The 22,346-nt window shown below is 38.4% G+C and overlaps 1 protein-coding gene and 1 long non-coding RNA gene across 3 annotated transcripts in view; one reads left to right on the top strand and one right to left on the bottom strand.

Annotated features, from left to right (window-relative positions):
- LOC148352200 (uncharacterized) overlaps positions 1–22,346 on the top strand; it is a 100,980-nt gene that overhangs the window by 68,508 nt on the left and 10,126 nt on the right. The gene's annotated exons all lie outside the window — the stretch shown is intronic.
- On the bottom strand, positions 1,430–21,162 carry LOC148352202 (kelch domain-containing protein 1). 2 transcript variants are annotated; one of them, XM_088354907.1, is made up of 13 exons: positions 21,032–21,162; positions 20,702–20,819; positions 15,893–15,963; positions 15,694–15,811; positions 14,715–14,827; positions 14,542–14,629; positions 8,775–8,933; positions 8,646–8,704; positions 8,468–8,577; positions 6,677–6,749; positions 5,562–5,646; positions 4,013–4,065; positions 1,430–1,659 (listed from the first exon to the last, which is right to left on the bottom strand). In XM_088354907.1, exons 2-13 carry the CDS (start codon positions 20,804–20,806, stop codon positions 1,518–1,520), a joined length of 1,176 nt encoding a protein of 391 aa, XP_088211033.1. In that variant the 5' UTR covers positions 20,807–20,819; positions 21,032–21,162; the 3' UTR covers positions 1,430–1,517. The 2 variants fall into 2 exon arrangements, with proteins under 2 accessions (XP_088211033.1, XP_088211034.1); XM_088354908.1 differs by lacking the exon at positions 21,032–21,162 and adding an exon at positions 20,922–21,020.

Raw genomic sequence — 22,346 nt, 5'->3', positions numbered from 1 at the left:
ACTACATTGCCTGCCACTTAGCTTCCACAGCTAAATCCTGAATGAGATGGTCGCAACCGTTTTTGATATTTTTCCACTGTTTCCTTCTCGAGCCACTCATCTTTAGCTACAGGCTATGGCATGCCGTTAGCCGCTATTGTTAGCGTTAAGTGCTTTGACATATTCTGGTTTGCTCTTGGAATCTTTTACTGACCTTTCTAGGAGCTTCTTTCTCTGGTCAGATATGACCAGGGTTGGGTAAGGTTACTTTTACTTGATTACTTTCAATGACTTTTGGATACCTCCAATACCAAATATGCTCATAAAAGACAAAAGAAACTAAATAGGAATAAAATGATGACTCACAACACGTGGTAAGCTCTCTCTCCTGGCTTTGATCTCTTTGATCTCCGGAAAAAAGGAACATTAAATGCCGCAGAAACAAATCGAAAATCAATCCAAACAGCTTGCCAACATCATTTTTGCCGTTCCATGTATTCCGTTACTCCCCAAGCCTGCACAAAATGGAGTCATTTTATTCATATTTAGTTTCTTTTGTCTTTTATTAGCATATTTGCTATTGGAGTCATCCAAAAGTCATTGATAGTAAGCAAGTTAAAGTAACCCTACCCAACCCTGGATATGACCATCTCAAACTATTGGCTCTTTACAGCTGCTCCAGGTGTATCCAGCTTGCTCGGCAATAATAATAATAATAATAATTTCCTTGTATTGTCATTCTGTGTAACAATGTACACATAACGAAATGTCGATTGCACCTGACCCGTTGTAGCGAGCCGATGCAGCCGCAGCCAACAGAGGGCGCCGCCGACCACTTTTTAAGTCTTAGGAATGACTCGGCCGGGGCGCGAACCACCGACCTCCCAGTCTCAAAGCGGGCGCCTTACCATCTAGGCTACTGATGAAAGCTGCTGTGAATTTTCGCCGGTGACAACAGATTCCCGCCGACCACTTTTTAAGTCTTAGGAATGACTCGGCCGGGGCGCGAACCACCGACCTCCCCAGCTCAGTAGCCTAGATGGTAAGGCGCCCGCTTTGAGACTGGGAGGTCGGTGGTTCGCGCCCCGGCCGAGTCATTCCTAAGACTTAAAAAGTGGTCGGCGGCGCCCTCTGTTGGCTGCGGCTGCATCGGCTCGCTACAACGGGTCAGGTGCAATCGACATTTCGTTCTGTGTACATTGTTACACAGAATGACAATACAAGGAAATTATTATTATTATTATTATTATTATGTCCTGTACTTTAAAATGCATTCTTGATCATGCAAAAAATAAGGAAAGTAGACTCTGAATTTTGGTAGTGGTATTCTTGGGTCTTGGTCTTCTTCCAGTGCGCACATTTCCTCTCCGTTCCCAGCTACAACGACCTCAAGTGGTGAATTATTACACGCCGCCACTTTAAATGTACTGAAGAAAACTCACATGAAAGGTTCAGTGTTCAAAAATAAAACAGCACTGTATTTCTGTACAAAATGGCAACAATGCAAATATGAATACAACTTTTGTTTGCATTCAAGATCACTTTTGTGTTTTTCTTGTCGGCCTGTAGAAACACATTCTCCTCTTCACGGCTGCGCACAGATCGGAAGGAAGTAACGAGAGTTGCTCTTCGAGAACGATGTTTTCGCTGGCCTTCTTTGCGATGAAGTCTTTGCAAATTCTGTACGGGCCGTTAAAAGTGTCAATTTTCCTTTCCGTGCACGGCAAGTGTTTCTCAACCTTTTTGATCCAATGCACACTTTTTCACGGAATACATTTCGAGGTATACTACCTATAGGACAGGGGAGGACAAACTATGGCCGCATGTAAGACTTTTTAATCCAGCCCGCTGAACAAAAAGGGTTAAAATGATAATGATAATATATATATATATATATATATATATATATATATATATATACACAGTGGAACCTCGCTAGTTCGCAGTTCCACTTTTGCGGGTTCAGAGCTTCGCGGGTCTAAAAAATATACCTTACCTTCTCAATAAAAGCATTTATTGACTTGAGCAAGCGCGAGCTTGCTTAGTCATGGTGAGTTACCGCTTTGCTCACCACCCCCCTCCTTCAACTCCTCCCACCTCACCCCCTTCTTATGTGGCGCTGTTTATCATGGAGGAACTCGGCCACGCGACGTAAGTATATTCTTTTCTGTCACGCAGTTTGACTTCATTATACCAAAAGCGAGCGGTTGTTTGTACTACCTAAACACGGCTAATTGTGTGCGGTTTCGTGTATTTGTTGTAAAAGCCGTTCGATGCCGCTAGCTAAAGTATGTTGTTATTGTCAGAAGGTAGCTCTTTCACTTTCATTAAAATGAACACAGACCATTTTTTTAACTGTTGTTTCCCAAAACGCTTCACAAACACTCATCAAATATCACATTTTCACTGTTTTTATTTTCAATATGTAACCGGTAGTGTTAACAAGCGAAATAAGCTGCGATGGCCGCATGTGGTTGAGAGCGGTTAATACAATCATACAGAATGGTTCGTAGTGGTTTCGCCGCAGTCCTAATCTGTGTAAATTGATGATGTAAGACATGGCTACACTTGTGGGTCATGTTTTGGTACATTCAGTTCCAGTGTGAAGAGTTCTGGATGAGTCACCCAATAACTCCTTGCCATCATGCCAGCGATCACTTCGTTTTAATGGCGGGGGGGTATACTGTATACCTGTATAGGTTTTTTTAAGCATTTTTGAAGGGGCGCCGCTACTTCGCCGATTTTCAGTTTTCACGGGTGGTCTTGGTCCCTATTAACTGCGATAACCAAGGGATTACTGTAGTAGAAAAACATACTACTACAATTAATGTCAATCAATTATTTTTCTCCTCCTTTTTAAACCCTTCTACGTTTCAACCCAACCAAGTAAGAGTATAATTTTATTATTTTTTTATGTTCGATGTTGTCTTTTATGTTGTTCAAATTAATTTTAACTCTGGGGCTGCAACAACCAATCGATAAACTTGATTCCAATTGGTTATTAAAAGAACTGGATCATCAATATGTTTTATCAAGTGATTTGATAAGGTGATAGAAAAAAAGAAGAATATTTTATTTTATATATGTCGATTGTTCATTAAAATGCCAGCTTTTGTTCAAATTAATTTTAACAGGGCTGCAACAACCAATCGATAAACTTGATTCCAATTGGTTATTAAAAGAACTGGATCATCGATATGTTTTATCAAGTGATTTGATAGGGTGATAGAAAAAAAAGAAGGGTATTTTATCTTATATATGTCGATTGTTCATTAAAATGCCAGCTTTTGTTCAAATTAATCTCAACTCAGGGGTTTATGGGGCTGCAACAACCAATCGATAAACTTGATTAAAATTGGTTATTAAAAGAACTGAATCATCGATATGTTTTATCAAGAGATTTGATAAGGTGATAGAAAAAAAGAAGAGTATTTTACATACTTGCAGGTGTATAGGATACGTATATTCGTATGAGACATACACTTTTGATTTTTTTAGTGTTTTATTTTATTGAACAATAAGTTGTTTTGGGTACTATTTTTCCATCCGTCCAAAAATTTTAAGTAAAAGGAACCTAGAACTGTGGTCATGAGATCGAACCTTCCTGTGTGGAGTTTGTATGTTCTCCCCGTGCTTGCGTGGGTTTCCTCCGGGCACTCCGGTTTCCTCCCACCTTCTAAAAACAGGCATATTAGGTTAATTGGCCGGTCCAAATTGTCCCTAGGTGTGAATGAGCGAACGAATTGTCTGTCCCTGTGTGCCCTGCAACCACTTGAGGGTGTCCCCTGCCCACTGCCCGAAGATAGCTGGGATGGGCTCCAGCACCCCCGTGACCCTACTGAGGATAAGCGGTGTAGATAATGGATGGATGGAAGGGTTAAGCTAATTTATCAAATGTTATTATTATTTTTTCGTATCTTTGAACAATTTTTGCCGGAAATTTAGACAATATTTCACAGAACAGTGGTTGAGAAACACTAGTTCATAAATCAAGGCGCTCACATGTCAAAGAAATATGTGAACCAGAGTTTACCTGTAGAGTGGGTATGGCGCCATCTGGAAGACAAGTGCGTCATTGCATTGACCCTGCCGGAAAGCAAGTGTCCTTAATATTTCTTTTTTAAATCACAGTAATATGATTTCAGTTAGTAGCAGGATTGAACTGGTTTGAAATCAGAAAGTCAATTCGATTTTAAAGATCATATGGAATCAATCACATTGCTCAATTTTGTAATAGTAACCTATTGAGTTTTCTTGAGTGAGTATTTTTTTAGAGCAGGGGTCTCAAATGAGGTGCCCCATGAAGGCGTGCGTACCTGAAAATAGCTCACCAGTTTCTAGCAAATTTGTTATTTGTAGTTGACCGAGTCCATTCAACCCAACTTCCAATAATTAACCTGCTAATAACATAATAACTACATAAATTGATTGCACCATACTCGCTCGAACTGAACAAATTCTCAAAGTCTTTAAATCATATCGAGATGAGAAAAATAAATTGTCTTATATTACAAAAAAAAACAAGTACCGTATTTTCACGACTATAAGGTGCACCTAAAAGTCTTTATTTTTTTCAAAAGCTGACCATGCGCCTTATAATACAGTGCGCCTTATATATGGATCAATATTAAGTCGCAAAGTCTTGCAACTAAGGCAAGCAGCCGCCGACTAGATTTTCCCCCGAAGGCAAAGTAGTATGTTGGGATATATATACACTAGCGTTTCATTTCCTAATCAATGTGTCAATCATCATTTGAATCAGTCACTATTGGCTAAAGTTATTCGGGGGTAAAGGAGGCTGATCCTTTTCATCATTTACAGGCTCGCATAGGCTAAAGCGGGGCAAAACAAAGCCTGCAATTGGCCGAAAAAGATGAATGTGAATCACACGTCAGGTTGCACAATGGCATAGAGAAAACATTTTTTACTAGTCTGTATTTGTAAATATTTTACTCTCCTGGATTTACTACACTCACAGTTGTAAGAAGACCATGGTTGCATATCATTATTGAACGTGATGGCTGCAAGAGAACTTAGGTGAGCTATGCAGCTTTATATTTTCCCGGTATCTTGTTTTAGAACGATCTTGATGTTTCTGTGATGAGTCTATTTTTAAACTCAATTCAATTCCAAGTGTTTATTGTCATATGCACAGTAAAGAACCCCGTTTCCCTGCACGATAAAATTCTTACTTTGCTGTCCACACAGTTGCCAGCAAAAAATAAAATGGAAGCTAAGAAATGCTTGGCATTTCTTGAATCCCAAGACTTTAACCTTCCGAATGATATTTGGAACGATGCATTTGAGTGATTGGTGACATCGTATAGACACCGTTTCCGTACATGTCTGAGACACGTATTTGCTTCTTTGCAAGCTTTCGGAATGTTAAGGGGGTAATTAGTTTGACTGAACTATCAGACTGTTTTTTCGACATTCTTATTGTAGCGCCTTATAATCCGGTGCGCCTTATGTATGGAAAATATAGGACCAAAAACTATTTTTGGGGGGTGCGCCCTATAACCCGGTGCGCCTTATAGTCGTGAAAATACGGTATGTAGATTGTATTTATTGTCACTACTCACAGTGTCAACAAGAAGGATGTAATCACAGCTACCTCCAAACACGACCACATCGGAGTCTTTGCCCGGACAAGCCGTGTGCCATAACCTTCAAATACGGAAGACACATGCAGATTCAACATTTTCCTTAAAGTGACAGTGTGCAAAAAAAAAAAAATACACAAGAGAATATTCTAGATTAGAATGGCGCTGGAGCGAGTGACTACAAAGAAGACACACTACGGAAATCTGAAGAAACAACAAAATTCTGAGCGAGCTGGATACACCTGGAGTGGCTGGAAAGAGCCAATAGCTGGAGTTGGTCAGAGTAGCAGTAAGTGGTTAAGTAAAAGGTAGGATTTATCAAGTGTCGGTACCCTGAATATTTTTCCTTTTTTAAAAAAATCCTCTTGTCATTGATAACAACATGGTGAACATTGTTTACAATGACATAAGATTACGGAACTTGGCAAGTTTCGCTTTGATGAAAAGCCGTGGAAGGAAAAGGTTAGCCTTATTTACACAGAGCCGATATTAATAAAATAGCAGCTAGCGACGAGCCATAGCTTGCATCTGAATGGCTAATATGAGTGGCTAGAGAAGGAATGCGTGGAAAAAATACTTCTTAACTTAAAAAGTCTTCTGCTTATCATTCTAATCTAGTTTTTAAATGAATGATGTATTCTTACGCCACTAGTGGTCGCAGTATAAAAGCACTAGGGCTTTAAAGGGACAGTGTGCATTATTTAGCACCTCCTACTGGTAAATTACGTGAATTATTAAATAAAAACAATATTGATTTGATAAATAAGCAAAAATACATCAACCTTCATATAATGTATTTGTAAATATAAACTTGTCGGTTGAGAAATTTGCTTATATTTTACATAATATGAGCGGACATAATTTCCTGCCATCTTGCTGCTATGGGGACTAAAAACCTAACAAAAATTGGCAAAAAATGAGAAGAAGAATTGTGCATTTTGCTCACACTGAGTTTCTGTAGTTTGTGTTTCTTGTGCTCTTTTTGCACTAGTTTTCTGTAGTATGGCACAATGTAGTGACATCTAGTGGTCAAATATGACACAGCGTTCCTTTATTGATGTTTCAAGTGAGTCTGGGTATTTCAGATCTGCTACCTTGGCTTGTTTTTAAAAGGATGCTCCACTTCTTTCCACGTCTTTTTCTCCACATCAAAGATCCAGCCATCACCTGGTAATACAGCGATGCAAACAATTAAGAAACACACAATCGTGCAAGATGCCGAGAAAATGTGATTTATTTAGTAAAAATGTATCAATCCCAATAATGCATGACCTTAGATTTAAAAAATACAGAGAGCTCTCACTACTTTGCGCTTGGTTATCGCTGGTTCGAGGTTTTGTGGATTTTGAATTGAATGGAACAGTCTTTATTTTCATTGATATCAACCTTTTGTGCATCGTGTTCTGATAGGCCGCACACGGCAAATCATTTTAAAGGGGCAGGTCAGGGAGGGCTTTGTGTGTTGGGTGGACGTGACTGTCTTTGTGCACGATTGTGATAGGCTAGTCTATGCTGTCAGTCAAACAGCGGAGTGGGCGCACAAGTGGTTACCAAAATAACTGCGAAGCATTACGCCAGATAGCGTTGAGCGGCTCTTACGTTAAAAACAAATTCAGCAATTAAATCGGTAGTTCAAAAGAACGCATAGAAACAGTGATCACCAGCGGGTGCTCCGTGGATTATTATCAGGTTCGGGAAGCGACTAAGGGCGCTAAGAGAGAAGGCTTCATGTCCGTCCTAGTGCTACAGCTAGGCTTACAACTCTTAAACCACTCTTACTGAGCCTGTATCTCACCAACGCCAGTACCATTACCCATGAAACAGATGACCCTGAGCTACAACTCGCAAGAAACCGCTACATTTAGGACAAATGTATAACCATCGCGAGCCAGCCGCTTTCTAAATCACTTTCCGTCACCGAAAGGAGAAGCCCTCTAATTTTGTTGTACTTTTGTATGATAGATAGATAGATAGATAGATAGATAGATAGATAGATAGATAGATAGATAGATAGATAGATAGATAGATAGATAGATAGATAGATAGATAGATAGATAGATAGATAGATAGATAGATAGATAGATAGATAGATAGATAGATAGATAGATAGATAGATAGATAGATAGATAGATAGATAGATAGATAGATAGATAGATAAATAGATAGATAGATAGATAGATAGATATAGATAAAGATATGGATAGAGATAGATAGAGAGATAGATAGATAGAGATAAAGATATGGATAGAGATGGATAGAGATATATAGATAGAGTTAGAGAGATAGAGGGATAGAGATAGAGATAGAGAGAGAGATAGAAAAAGATAAAGATAGATGGATAGAGATAGATAGAGGGATAGAGAGATAGATATAGATAAAGAGAGAGAGATAGATATAGATAAAGAGAGAGAGATAGAGAAAGATAAAGATAGAGAGATAGAGAGAAATAGATAGAGATATATATAGAGAGAGAAACAGATAGAAATAGAGATAGATAAAGATAGAGATGGATAGAGATATAAAGATATAGAGATATAGAGATAGATAGATAGATATAGATAGATATGGATAGATATATAGAGACAGAGAAAGATAGAGATAGATAGATAGAGATAGAGAGATAGATAGATAGATAGATAGATAGATAGATAGAGAGGGATAGATATAGAGATAGAGAAAAAGATAAAGATAGATAGAGAGATAGAGAAATAGAGAGATAGATAAAGATAGAGACAGATAGCTAGATAGAGAGATACATACTTTATACATCCCTGTAGGGAAATTCACATACCATAAAGACAATTCATTCAACTGCAATTCTGTGTTCATTGTTACAGTTGTATACTCTCAGTCACTGAGAACATCATCCCGAGGTAAGTACTTACTCATGGGTTTGCAGTCCACACTGAGGCCACCAAAAAGAAACAAAGCACTATCAGACACGGCTGTGAGCGAATGCCAGGATCTTCCCATAGGAGGCTCGTTGACAGGAACTCTGGATGCAATCATATAAAGCGCCGCCATTAAAGCAATTATCTGAAGTATTACAAATTTGTCACTCACATTTCTGACCACGTCCACGATTCTAGGTCCAAACAGTGGATATCGTTCTTTCTGGTTTCCTGCATTCAGGAACACAATGTAAGATTTTTTTTTCCCCAAGTTTGATCTGCAAGGTGAACAATAACTTACCTTCACTCTCCCGCCACAAATGTAGCCCCGATTTGCGAGCAGGGCGCTGGCTTGGGCGGCTCGGGGGGCCGGAGTGCGGCCGTGTGATTGAGGTTGACTCCAACTGGACTGCTTGGGGTCAAATATGTGAAGCTCGTTGTTCCAGCCCCACATTATGTTCTGCAAGAGGACATAAGACAAGTGTTCTCTAATCATAATCAGTAAATGCTGACGAGAAATCAAAGAAATATAGATGGGGAATGTGTCGTTCGCAAACATAACGGTTCTCGAGCTGGCTCTTCGAAATGGACGACGGGAGCCGACTAACCACCAATCAGGAGCCTTCTGTTTTCGAAACGCTTTTTTTCTTTTAAAGGCTCACTAGATTCAGTGTTCTGGCTTGCCCGCGTCCCTGCATCCCAGACGCGTCATTTTTGCTGGGGACACATCGTCTCAAATCAACGTGCGTCCCCGGGACGCAACCTTTTTGCCACAAAATTGTCATTATTACCCGATTACTTTTTTTTACTTTTCGTCAGGCAGATCCGCCATTGTTGTTTTGGTCTCGCGGTTCGAGTTTTCGTCTGCACGCCGATCTCGGCCAACGAGATCTCGTTGTGTAGTGAAAGGGAGTCCGTCTTTTTTTAGCGAACCGGCTTTTTTGGCTCAACTCATTAAAAAGAGCCGACTCTCGAACAGCTCACTTGCTTTGATGATTGATATTCCGAATTATGTTGTATAAAGAAGTTAAGAAAAAAAGGAAGTATAAAAGGGGAAAAAAGAAAAAAAGTTTGTGTTTATCCCTTTAATCGGTATATTACCGACAATAATTTAATAAAAATAATAATAATAATAATTTCCTTTGTATTGTCATTCTTTGTAACAATGTACACAGAACGAAATGTCGATACACCTGACCCGTTGTAGCGAGCCAATGCAGCCGCAGCCAACAGAGGGCGCCGCCATTATACCAATTAGGTATGACTCGGCCGAGGCGCGAACCAGCGACCTCCCAGTCTCAAAGCAATTTGATGCAAAAAAAGGAATTCATAATTTGATGATTAAAACTGAATGAATATATAGATTTATATTATATATTTGTCGCCGATTTACAATTTCAACCTCAATAGCACTAAATTTTGGGCACCCATGGATCTCTGTTGGGACCCATAGATTTTTGAGCATGCCAGTCCCCGGGACCCATCACTTTTTACAGGTAAAATGAACACTGTAGATTGGTCAATAGGCTTTTTTTCAGGGAATCGGTGATGCTCTTTCACTTTAAAGCTGAGTACAGTGTATAAAAAATGTTTTCATTGTTTTGCGATTTATAGTGTATTTTTGTAGGTAAACATTTTCATCTACATTTCCTGTGTTTTGTTAGGTAAATCATTTATTGTATGTTACGGATTAGTTGTGTCATATTCAGGGTTGGGTAGGGTTACTTTAACTTGATTACTTTCGATGACTTTTGGATGACTCCGATACCAAATATGCTAATAGTCAAGTCAAGTCACATTTATTTATATAGCCCTTAATCACAAAAATGTCTCGAAGGACTGCACAGGATTACAATTACAAAATTGCACAATGACCTGATCTTAAACCAGCATGCGGGCAAGGAACAACTCAAAAACCTCAGTATGAGGAAAAAAAGAGAAACCTTGAGAAAGGACCTCACATGTGGTAATCCCCCTTCCAGGATTGACCAGGGTGAATTACAATTAGCATTACTGTACACAGAATAGTAAACATTAGGACATAATAAAAGACAAAAGAAACTAAATATGAATAAAATGACTCCATTTTGTGCAGGCTCGGGGAGTAACGGAACACGTGGAACGGCAAAAATGATGTTGGCAAGCTGTTTGGATTTATTTTCATTTTGTTTCTGTCGCATTTGATGTTCGTTTTGCCGGAGATCCAAGAGATCAAAGCCAGGAGAGAAAGCTTACCACGTGTTGTGAGTCATCATTTCATTCATATTTACTTTCTTTTGTCTTTTATTAGCATAATTGGTATTGGAGTAATCCAAAAGTCATTGAAAGTAATCCAGTTAAAGTAACCCTACCCAACCCTGGTCATATATTTGTTCCTGTACTGTGATATTGAATCTGACACTTGCAAAAGAGACGGCTAAGGATGCCAGGGCTGTGTTATTTTGTCTTTTATTACTGCACAGTTGTTCTGTTAATGGGAGTGCACCAATTTAAAAAAAAAAAAAGTAAAAACATTGTTTTCATGGCCAAATTCAAGCTTTTTTAAGGACCTTCCAAGCCAATTTTCCAATTGCTCCACTACCGTTTAAATAGCACATTATTATATTGTTATAATAATAATTAAGGATACAATATCGCTATTATGATTATTATTTATCCCACCAACACTAACGTTGTATTTAAGGTGGGTGCAGGACAAGAAAAGGCATTTCTTCTAAAATGTAAAGGAGCTGTATGGAGTTTGGAACTCTGTGACTCTCTGCCGCCATCGTCTGGCTTGTGTTATCATTGCGGCCTCCCTAAGATCATTCATGATGCCTGCGCAAGTATGTTGATTTCTTAGACGTACTCGAATAAACCCTTGTTTTTTTTTATTTTAATTTTCAAACACACACATTTTATTTTTCTTCATTCAATGCATGGTGTTTTGAGTCAGATTGCCGAGAAACATTGCAACAATTTCAAGCATTTACAAGCAATTCACCCAAAATTCAAACACTTTTTAAATCTTGAAAGCACGACATTAAAATTAAAGTATTTCCAAAGATTCCAAGCGGCCATTCGAACCCTGTAGAAAGTAATGGTTTTAGATCAGGGGATGGTGTCATCATAGTCTGTGGTCTGCAATAATCTGTGGTCTGTGCAGCCCTTTGAGACGACTTGGGACTAAGGGCTATACAGATAAACATGATTTGACTTGACGTGAGGTTTTTGAGTTTTCCCTTGCCCCCATGTGGGTTTTAGATCAGGGGATGGTGTGATAATAGTCTGTGGTTTGCAATAATATGTGGTCTGTGTAGCCCTTTGAGACTCTTTGTGATTAAGGGCCAAACAAATAAACATGACTTGACTTGATTTTGCTTACTGTTCTTTGTTTTGACTTATAACGTACTATGGTTTGTTGTTTGGTTTATTATGCACTTTTTATATCATTGTCACTATTGGCCAATCATGTTTCTGTTGTTTTATTTCCAAACCCATTTGGGCTATTATCCTTTTTGTAGCCTTGAAGATTTAATAATAATAAAGGGCTCAGGGAAGGGCCTTAGAATAGGTTGAAATTTCTTCTCTGAAGACTTCTCTCCCTGTCCTCCTTGAAAGTTCATAATATATTGATGTCTTCTCTCCTTATTTTGAGTGTACTCTAAAGTTTAAACACCGTGTGATTTAAGGTTAGATTTTTTTACATAACATGTATTTAATAGTTTATTTCTTGTTGCACTCAAATGTAAATATTTGTTGTGTCGAGTTTTTCAGGGATGCCTTGTTGCTTGACTTTAAATCCGCTTAGTTATAAAAAGTTAAATGTTTGAAGTTGTTAAAATAAATTGTATTTATTGTCATTGATATCAATGTAGTGAAAGATTGTATGCAACGAGACTAGACATGGCACTCCAATGTAAGCACCTTTATCACGTGCTTTAAAGAGAAAAACTAGGAAAGAATGTAGGGATAAATAGAATGCTATAAAAAATCTCACGGGGGCCGGACTAGTAAGTTTAAGAGAAAGAGAGAGGGAGGGAAAGAGAGCGATAAACAGATAGGGAGAACAAGGGAGACAGAGTAACAGTGAGAGAAAGAGAGAGAGCAGAATAGAGAAATGTATGGAGAAAAAGGGGGAAATGAATACATAGAGAAAAAGAAAATGAAAAAAGAGAAAGATAAAAATAAGAGAAGTAGAACGACAGAAAGAGAAAGAGTCAGCAGGAGAAATAGAGGCAAAGTGAGGTGAGAGATAGAGACAGAGAGAGAGGTTGAAAAAGGGAAAGAAAGAGGGTGAGAAAGAGAAAAACAGAAAGAGATTAAAAGTGTGAATTAGAGAGAGAAAATAGAAAGAGAGCAAGACAGAAAAAGAAAGAGTTAGAGAGTGAGAGAGAAATAAAGAAAAGAAAAAAAGAGAGAGAAAGAAAGAGTGAACAGGAGAGGGGAAAAAAAGGAGGAAATAAATAAAAAAGAAGTGAGTCAGAGAGAAATGGAGAAATACGACCACAATTGTCTTGCAAGTGTTAACTAGCTTTGGTGACATCCGGTGGAAATATTTAAAACTACAGCTCATTTTCCTCTTGTGCTTCTCTCACTGTTGTCTTGCGGGACGGATTTAAACCATTGGTGGGCCTGATCTGGCCCGCGGGCCGCCTGTTTGACACATGTGGCTTAGAGACTGGCCAAAGTTGCAATAATAATGCAATGAAAAATAATACTTTGTAATAATAGTGCAATGAAAACTGGTGCAATAACATTTAGCAGCAATAAATCACAAGTTATAACTCTTTCAGTTTACTAAATGTTTACTGTCAAGTGAAAAGCTTTATTCCTATAATCATAACGTAGTGGTATAAAAGACTTTTAAAATAAATGATTAAGTAATTTGGTGCAAAATGTTAAATAATAATTGGTGATATACAATGTTCCCTGTAATTTTCCACGGGTCGGAGCGTTCACACAAAGTCGGTGAGCAATGCTTGAAACAACAGTGAGCAACAGCTATCCTAAGTGTGGCAACTAATCCATTATCAAACATGTCCAAAACTTGACATCAAGTTACATTTTGGTGAGTTTCCGGCAAAGCAACATTATTTTTCTCTTTTGAATGAATTGACTCATGTACTATTGCAAAGCTTGTACGGCCTACAAACCTCGTTTGTTCTTACGATTCCTTTCACAAGATATCCATTTCTTTTTATTTCCTGATATATTTTGTGGCATAATATTAACATTTTTGGGGGCTTATTGAGTCGGTCGTAAGATACAGAACTGTACTTAATCACATTTTTTAGTGGAAGTACAATGTTGGCAACAAGATTCACTTGATATCATTGGAAATTATTTGAATGCAACACAAACTTTTTCTTCTTTTTTTCCCTGTTTTTTTCAACTTTTTTGTTACTTTTTGCTTTTTTTTCTCTATTTACTTTTTTCCTACATTTCTTTCTTTTCTTTTTTCTGGCTTTTTTTCTAAATCTTTCCTTCTTTTTCTCTTCCTTTTTTTCTTTTTTTCTCAGCTTTTCACTACTTTTTCATTTTTTTAATTTTTTTTTTTGTTCTATTTCCCCCCCTTCCTTTAAGTCATTTTGTGCATAATTTTACATCATATTTGGTCATGTTGGGAATAAAGAAGCAAAAACAACCTGAAGAGCCGTTTAGGACCCGAAAGAACCTGTTCCTTTTAGTGAGCCGAGCCGAAGAAGCCGGTTCTCTACTAACTTCACTCAACTTCGACTCGACTTCAAAATACCGCATTTAGGACACAACGTCAGGGGAACCCTTGTATTTTTACCTTCACGCACTGTGACTTTGACTTGAGTTGAGTTGCTTCTTAATTAGCAATTTTGAGCCCTCATTTTTGTGCGCTGGCTCGATTTTCTTGTGTGCTAAGAATGTGCGAGCAGTGCGCAATTGCGCACGCGCGCAGCTTAGAGGGAACACTGGTGATATATCAATTAAACTTAAATAACAGAGAAAAAAAAAACTTGGGATCAGAAAGAGCCGGATCTTCTTAGTGAAGGAGTCGATAATTCCCATCACTATTATCCGGTAAAAAGAATCAGATGACGTTAATGTCAACCCACCTCTGATACATCATCCACAATGAAGTTCCTGTTTCTACTGTCGAACTCTCTGATTGGTTTGTGACCGTATCCTCCAAAGTAGATTATCCTAAAGTAAATGAAGTTGTTTTTTCACTGACAATGCAATTTTGATGCAGGGATTAAAAGAAGTTGTCCGTCTTAAATTAGCTTACCTTCCTTTGAATACCCAGCAAGACAGTTTGTCTCGAGGCGAGGGTGCAGATCCGACATATTGCCTGACCTTGGTCCACACGTAACGGCTGCCTGTCAGCTTCACCTGATAAATCTGTTGGGGATTTGCATAAGTTTATGGCTCATTTTATGGGGAAGTCAAGCCTTTTTTAAATTGATATGTTGTGCAGTAGACCACGGGATACGGCAAGCCCGCTTTACGTCGCTTTCAATTTACGGTGTGGGATAAGATATTTTGACACCTCTTAATGGCATTTTCCATATTATACCTCATCTCATTAGCTGCACCGCTTATCCTCAGTAGGGTCGCGGGGGTGCTGGAGCCCATCCCAGCAATCATCGGGCAGTGGGCAGGGCACACAGGGACAGACAACTCGCTCGCTCATTCACACCTAGGGACAATTTGGACCGGCCAATCCACCTGAAATGCATGTCTTTGGAATGTGGAAGGAAACCGGAGTCCCCGGAAGAAACCCACGCAAGCACGGGGAGAACATACAAACTCCGCACAGGAAGTCCGGTAGCTGGATTTGAACCCACACTGTAGGTTCCCAAGCCCCTAGAACTGTGCCGCACACGCGCGAACCACTGCGCCGCCGTGCTGCCCATATTATACCTTATTATGCCAAAAGATTTGGCAGTATTCGTGCATATGACAAGCTATGTCTGTCAATACCTGTCCGCTATTGGCTCGATATTATTAAAAATTGTAGTCTGCCATTTCTCTGAGTCACGGCAACGAGAAAATTCTGTGACACTATTGGTTGAATTACTTCCCACAACGCCTTTCTACTCATTCAGTTCTCTCATTCATCTAAATCTTACCTTTCGTACTGGAACGCCGCTGGCGGCTTTTAGGAAAATGACATAAATTGGCCGCATCACTGCATAAGCCCCAGGGTTGCGCGTTTGGGAAAAAAGAAGCGGCTTATAGTCCGGAATTTACGGTACAAGTCCCACCTGATTGGTCTGACCGAGGTCGTAGCAACCTCCAAAGATGTACATATGGCCATTTAAGGAGCAGCTGCAGGTGCCAGACATTGGTGGCGGGACTTCTCCCATCATGTGGAACACCTGCCTTCGAAAAGAGAATATATTTTGGAAGCAAATGTGTTGTTTGATATCAATATGCTGCTGCATATAAATAAAATACTCTTACCATACGCCTTTTATCAGGTCATATACCCAAATCTCACTACTTGGTAGGAAAACTTCATCATCCCCAACAGACTGTGGAAAACAGTATAGAAAGTGAACAAAACCATGTAATGTGAGCAATGTTCGCTCTAAGCTGCACTCGTGCACAATTGTGCACTACTCACACATTCTCAGCGCACAAGAAAATCTAGCCAGTGCACAAAATGAGGGCTCAAAATTACTAATTAAGAAGCGACTTAAGTCAAAGTTACAGTGCATGAAGGTAAAAATACATGGGTTCCCCTGACGTTGTGTCCTAAATGCGGTATTTTGAAGTCGAGTCGAAGTAGAACGAAGTTCAGAAAAGTTAGTAGAGAACCGGCTTCTACGGCTCAGCTCACTAAAAGGAACCGGCTCTTTCGGGTCCTAAACGGCTCTTCAGGTTGTTTTTGCTTCTTTCATCCCAACATGACCAAATATGATGTAAAATGATGCACAACATGACTTAAAGGAAGGGGGGAATAGAACAAAAAAGAAAAAAAATACCAAAATGAAAAAGTAGTGAAAAGCTGAGGGAAAAAAAGAAACAAAAGGAAGAGAAAAAAAGAAGGAGAAATTTAGAAAGAAAGCCAGAAAAAAAGAAAAGGAAGAAATGTAGGAAAAAAGTCAATAGAGAACAAAAAGAAAAAAGTCACAAAAAAGTAGAAAAAAACACGGAAAAATGAGTCAATTCATTCAAAAGAGAAAAATAATTTTGCATTGCCGAAAACTCAGCAAAATGTAACTTGATGTCAAGTTTTGGACATGTTTGATCATTAATTATCTAGCCACACTTGGGATTGCTGTTGCTCACTGTTGTTTCAAGCGTTGCTCAACGACTTTGTGTGAATGCTCAGACCCGTAAGAAAAATTACAGGGAACATTGAATGTGAGTATGTTTTACGGATACGGATTACTCTCAGTATTCATAAGGATTTTTTATTTAAGTGATCCTTTAAGAAAAGTACATGTTTCTGTTCATACATTTTCATCAAAACTAATGCAAACATAAATGGGGTTAGAAAAAAACAAAAAAAGCATATTTTAATTGGCGCCCATTGATGACGTTACATTGTGGAAACCGTGATTGGTCAAAGAGTATTCAGAGTTAGACTCCTTAAGAATAAGCATGTATGACGATTCAGAAAATAAAGAACAAAACAAGTTGCCTGATGCCTAATATTGTACACCAGGGGTGTCAAACTCATTTGAACTCGGGGGCCACACGATAGAACAAACATTCTGTCGCGGGCCGGACTACAAGATTAAAGAGAAAGAAAAAGAGAGATAAAGATATAAGAGAAAGAGGGAAGGAAAAGGACAGAGGGCAGGACAAATAGAGAGAGGGAGAGAGAGGGAGAGAGCGTGAGAAACAAAAGGGATAAAAAGTTGTGAGAGGAGGGAAAAAGAAAGGGAGAGGAAGAAAGAAATCCAAAGAGAAATGGAAAGACAGAAGGAGAGAAAAGAGAAAGGAAAGCTTAAAGGGTAGGAAGAGAGAAAGAGAACAGAGAGAAAAGGAAAAAAGGCAGTTAGAGCAAAATAAGTTAAAAAAACACAGAGAGAGAAAGAGACAAAGAGCAACAAAGGAATGGGAAAAGAGACACACAGAGTGAAAGAGACAGAGACAGAGAGCGGGAGAAAAGGGGTGGAAGAGAGAGAGAGAGAGAGAGAGAGAGACAGACAGAGAGAAATAAATACAGTCTCTTTGTACGAGGCACCTTTCTTTGGCAACATCAAGTTTACATATTTCAACCTGCAGCTTGTTTTTCTCTTGCGCTTCTCTGAGTGTTGTCTCGCGGGCCAGATTCAATCCCTTAGCGGGCCTGATCTGGCCCGCGGGCCGCCTGTTTGACACCTGTGTTGTACACCAAAAAAAAATTGCTCGAGTAGCAGATACTACTCAGTATTGTGCGTTTTCTTTACCTAAAAGCAAACTGATTCTATGAATCTTGATTTTGATTTGATTTTTAAAAAAGTCTGTGATAAGGAAGGCTTCAGACATATTTTTGTTGTTGATTTTGTCCAAAATGACTTAACATTTTCGTGTAAGAATGAAAACTATTCAGGTAGCGACGCTACGGAAACCCCATTTGGACAAAAACGATTTTGATTTTACCTCCCTTGCAGACGACCTTAAATCTGTTTTAATTTAGAAATGTTTTTAATTTATTCATGCTGAGGTTTTCAAGTTTTTATGTAGGTTTCAGATCTTCATATTACATTTGCACTTTTCGTACAAAAGAAGATGAAAAAGCAATAAATCTCATTTTATGTAGAACCATTTTTTATAGACAAAATATCAAATATGCAAACACACTTTTCAAAATGTTGTCAATGGATCTTTAAATATGAAATATTCCCAAGGCTAAAACGGGCTTGCTACCAACTTTTGGGTATAAACCCACCAGGTGGAAAACAATGGACATTTCCAGCCTGCGATACCCGCAGTAGAGCCATCAACATTATGAAGGACTCTTCCCAACCCAGCCACCACCTCTACGTTTAATGCTCAAATTGCACAATGTCTGACCATTTCCTGTTTCATGCTGACTATTTTTGCACTATGATGACTTTGCACCAAATGCAATATTGCACAACCGTTACGAAAACGACGTTATCACGACAACCCTGTATGTAACATCCCACATGCCGACATTTCTTGTGTAAATATCATGTCAATTATAACTATAGCCTTATCCCCCTTGTCTTATAACATTATCTTCTCTGTTCCTTTATCTTCTTGCTCATACCTCACTTGAATGTGTAAAACTGGAGTGCCATGCCCAATTTCGTTGTCACAATATGTTAGCCCATTTGTAACAATGACAATAAAGGTATATTCTATTCTATTCTATTTATACCCTCTGGCAGGGTTGGGTAAGGTTACTTTAACTGGATTACTTCCAATTACTTTTGGATTACTCTAATACCAAATATGCTAGTAAAAGACAAAAGAACCTAAATATGAATCAAATGATGACTCACAACACGTGGTAAGCTTTCTCTCCTGGCTTTGATCTCTTTGATCTGCGGCAAAACTAACAAAATGAAAATCAATCCAAACAGCTTGCCAACATCATTTTTGCCCTTCCATGTTTTCCGTTACTCCCCAAGCCTGCACAAAATGGAGTCATTTTATTCATATTTAGTTTCTTTTGTCTTTTATTAGCATATTTGGTATTGGAGTAATCCAAAAGTAATTGAAAGTAATCAAGTTAAAGTAACCCTACCCAACCCTGCCCTCTGGTTGGCGCTACAGGTCCTTCAAAACAAGGACAAGCAGGTTTAGAGACAGCTTCTTCCCCAGGGCTACAGGTAAGATCGGGCCATCAATTTTTCCAGCCTGACCCGACCTGCCGGTATAAAAGCCCAAATCAGCCCAAGCTAGATTGATCATCTTGATTTGAGGGGCCAAGCCTGGAGTAAACCCGAAGCTGGTTGTTATTGCTGTCATTGTTCTAAATGTAACAAATTACCATAAATTCCAGACTATAGAGCGCACCTGATTATAAGCCGCACCCACCACATTTTAAGAGGATAGCCGCTTTTGTACTTAAACAAGCCGCATCTGCATATAAGCCGCATGCGCCCACATTAAAACATGTAACATAATCACAAAATCAACCCAAACCCTACTTTGAGTCCCGCGATTTTAACTGAACACAAAGTACGCAGTTCAAAAACCACAACCGGCAATCTAACGGAAAATGATACCGGTAGTTAACATTGGTTGCAGACCTGCAGAGTCCGGGTCCCGTTAAAAGTAATCCAAGGGAAAAAAGTGTGTATTTCCAAAGGTAAGAGTGGGAAAAATATATATCCACTATTGTCTGCCGTGTCCACAAACACTCACCTTTACCGGTCCCCACTTCCCGTCATCCCCCGTGTCTGTTACGCCCCTTCTTTTTAATTGGTCAGTGCAAGACTTATCAGAATAAGTGTCCAAAACAAATACAAATAAATACATTACAAAAATATACAGTTGCAAATACATATTATACTTGGTTACACATATTTACAAAGAAAGACGGTACACCGAGAGTTTTCAAAGCTTTAATAATAATATTATAACTTTCATCCCAAACCGTGCCTGTGAAGGGTAGCAAAACGCTACTAGCAACACGCTCGCAGCTGTGAAAAAAACACACCATACTTGCAGAAACCACGGTAAACCGTTGTCATCTTCCTCCTTATAACCGACGTCATCAAAGTCGTCTTCACCAGTATGGGCAAGAGACTTTATCATATAGACGACGTCCCACGCTCCCTTATTCATAAAGGCGCTAGCAACACGCTCGCAAGGTAAAGTTAGCGCGCAGTAGCTCCGTTTCCTTCTTTATCGGACTGCTCGATTGCGTTTAGCTTGTAAGCTGCGTCATGTGCCTTGAACTCGAGCTCTGCTGGCGGATGTTAGAAAAATGACATTAATTGGCCGCATCACTGAATAAGCCGCAGGGTTGAAAGTTTGGGAAAAAAGTAGCGGCTTATAGTCCGGAATTTACGGTAATGCATTTATGATCAATTTCAGTCTCTATATATTTTTGCATTTAATTCTACCATTGTTTTTATTTTAATTATTCTTTGAATTAGTAGAAATAGTGTTACTAACATCTTTTGTAGTAATATTGATAAAGGTAAAAACAACAATCCTTTTTGGGCCCATTTTTCTTTTTTTTTTCTCTTTAACATCTTTGTCAATGTTAACCCTAGAGTGCCACGTCTAATCTCGTTGCATGTTTTCACAGCGTTGATATAAAAAACAATAAAGACAATTTGAATTCAATTGGTTTACCATGTAGCCCCCCCAGACATACAGCAGGTCGCCCTCCACCACCGCCGTGTGTCCGCTGCGTTCTCGGGCCACCACTTCCGAACGGTTCTCAAACGACAACTCCATAACTGCCTCGGAGCTAAAAACAAAACAAGAATCAGATTTTTAAAAATATCACATTGATAAATGATAGCATCTGCCCCGTTAGCAATTCCTCCATCTTGTATTGACAAGTACTAACCAACAGGGCTGGAGTCCATCGTAAAAGAGGTGTTTACAACGAAATGACAGTCGTTACGCAAGCCTACGGTTGACAACATGGTTTTTGAAAAAGACAACCTATTAATTTACCTTTTATAGTCATTTTAGAAAGGTCGGGATGTCCCGAAGACGAAACATGACATCACCTGGGGTCTTCTTTGACACATAAGCTTTGTGTATACTGTAAATTTTTGAAACATCGAAACTGACGTCATATCCGGAATCTTTATGTTAAAACTAGATAGTATCCTGCGTATTTTTTCAAAATAAAACGCTCTCCGTGAACAGACAACCAAAAAAAAAAAAAAAATCATATTGAAATATAATATTGTGAATGTGCTTGATTGCTGTTGAGATTGTCAAGATTGTTTTCTGTTATTAGTGTGAATAAATTGGTTCAAACCATTAATTGCTGTTAAAAATGTTGAAAAAATTGTTAAAATGTCATATTGTCAGATATTACGAAATCGTGAATATGCTTAATTGCTGCTAAAATTGTCGAGAAAAATTGTTCAAACCTCACATTGTTTATTTGCTGTTAATAGTGTCAATAAAATTGTTCAAACCAAAAACATCGGAAAAAAAATCAAAATAAAATGCTTGTGGTGAAGTTATGAATGGGTTTAATTGCTCTTAAAAGTGTCGATAAAAACTTATATTGTTGGGATATGATATCATGAAATTGTGTGTTTAATTGCTGTTAAAAATGTCGGGAAAAAATGTTAAAACGTCATATTGTCAGATATAACAAAATTGTGAAAAACGAAATTGTGAATATGCTCAATTGCTGTTAAGATTGTCGAGAAAATTGTTCAAACATCAAAATTGTTTATTTGCTGTTAATAGTGTCAATAAAATTGTTCAAACCAAAAAAAAGTATAGTCTTTTTTCATACGTACAATTACCTTTATATTTTATTATTATTTTTATAGTTTCCAAAAATACATCATAAATAAAGTTAAAAGTGAGACGAAAACTTAAGGGACAGCGTAATCATTGGCAATAAGATATTTTTTGACATAGTGAGTTGTATTTTTCAATATTAAATTGTATAAAAGCTTGAAAAGCGCTATAAAAATCCAAACCATTTACTTTAACATAAAGTATTTGTCATTTTCTCCCAAAAAATCTTGTCCCGGAAATACGTCATTGGCTTCTGTGTGAAAATGCCATTATTATTATTATTATTATCATTATTATCATTTTTAACATTTTGATGTCAAAACACTCAACAATATCCTGTCGAATCATTTAAATAAACTTTAATATATATTTTATTTATTTTATTTATCCAAACAGGAGGAAAAAAACTGCCTGGTGAGAAAAGAGGCGGACCGAGCCAGCCAATCAGGAGCAGGGAGCCTCCAGCGAGAGCGCCAGCCAATTGAATTTTATAGTTTTTTTT

Source organism: Urocampus carinirostris, chromosome 15 (assembly GCF_059441175.1).
Source record: "Urocampus carinirostris isolate Australia breed hairy pipefish chromosome 15, RoL_Ucar_1.0, whole genome shotgun sequence".
NCBI lineage: Eukaryota > Metazoa > Chordata > Actinopteri > Syngnathiformes > Syngnathidae > Urocampus > Urocampus carinirostris.
This window is presented reverse-complemented; position numbering and strand designations above follow the sequence as displayed.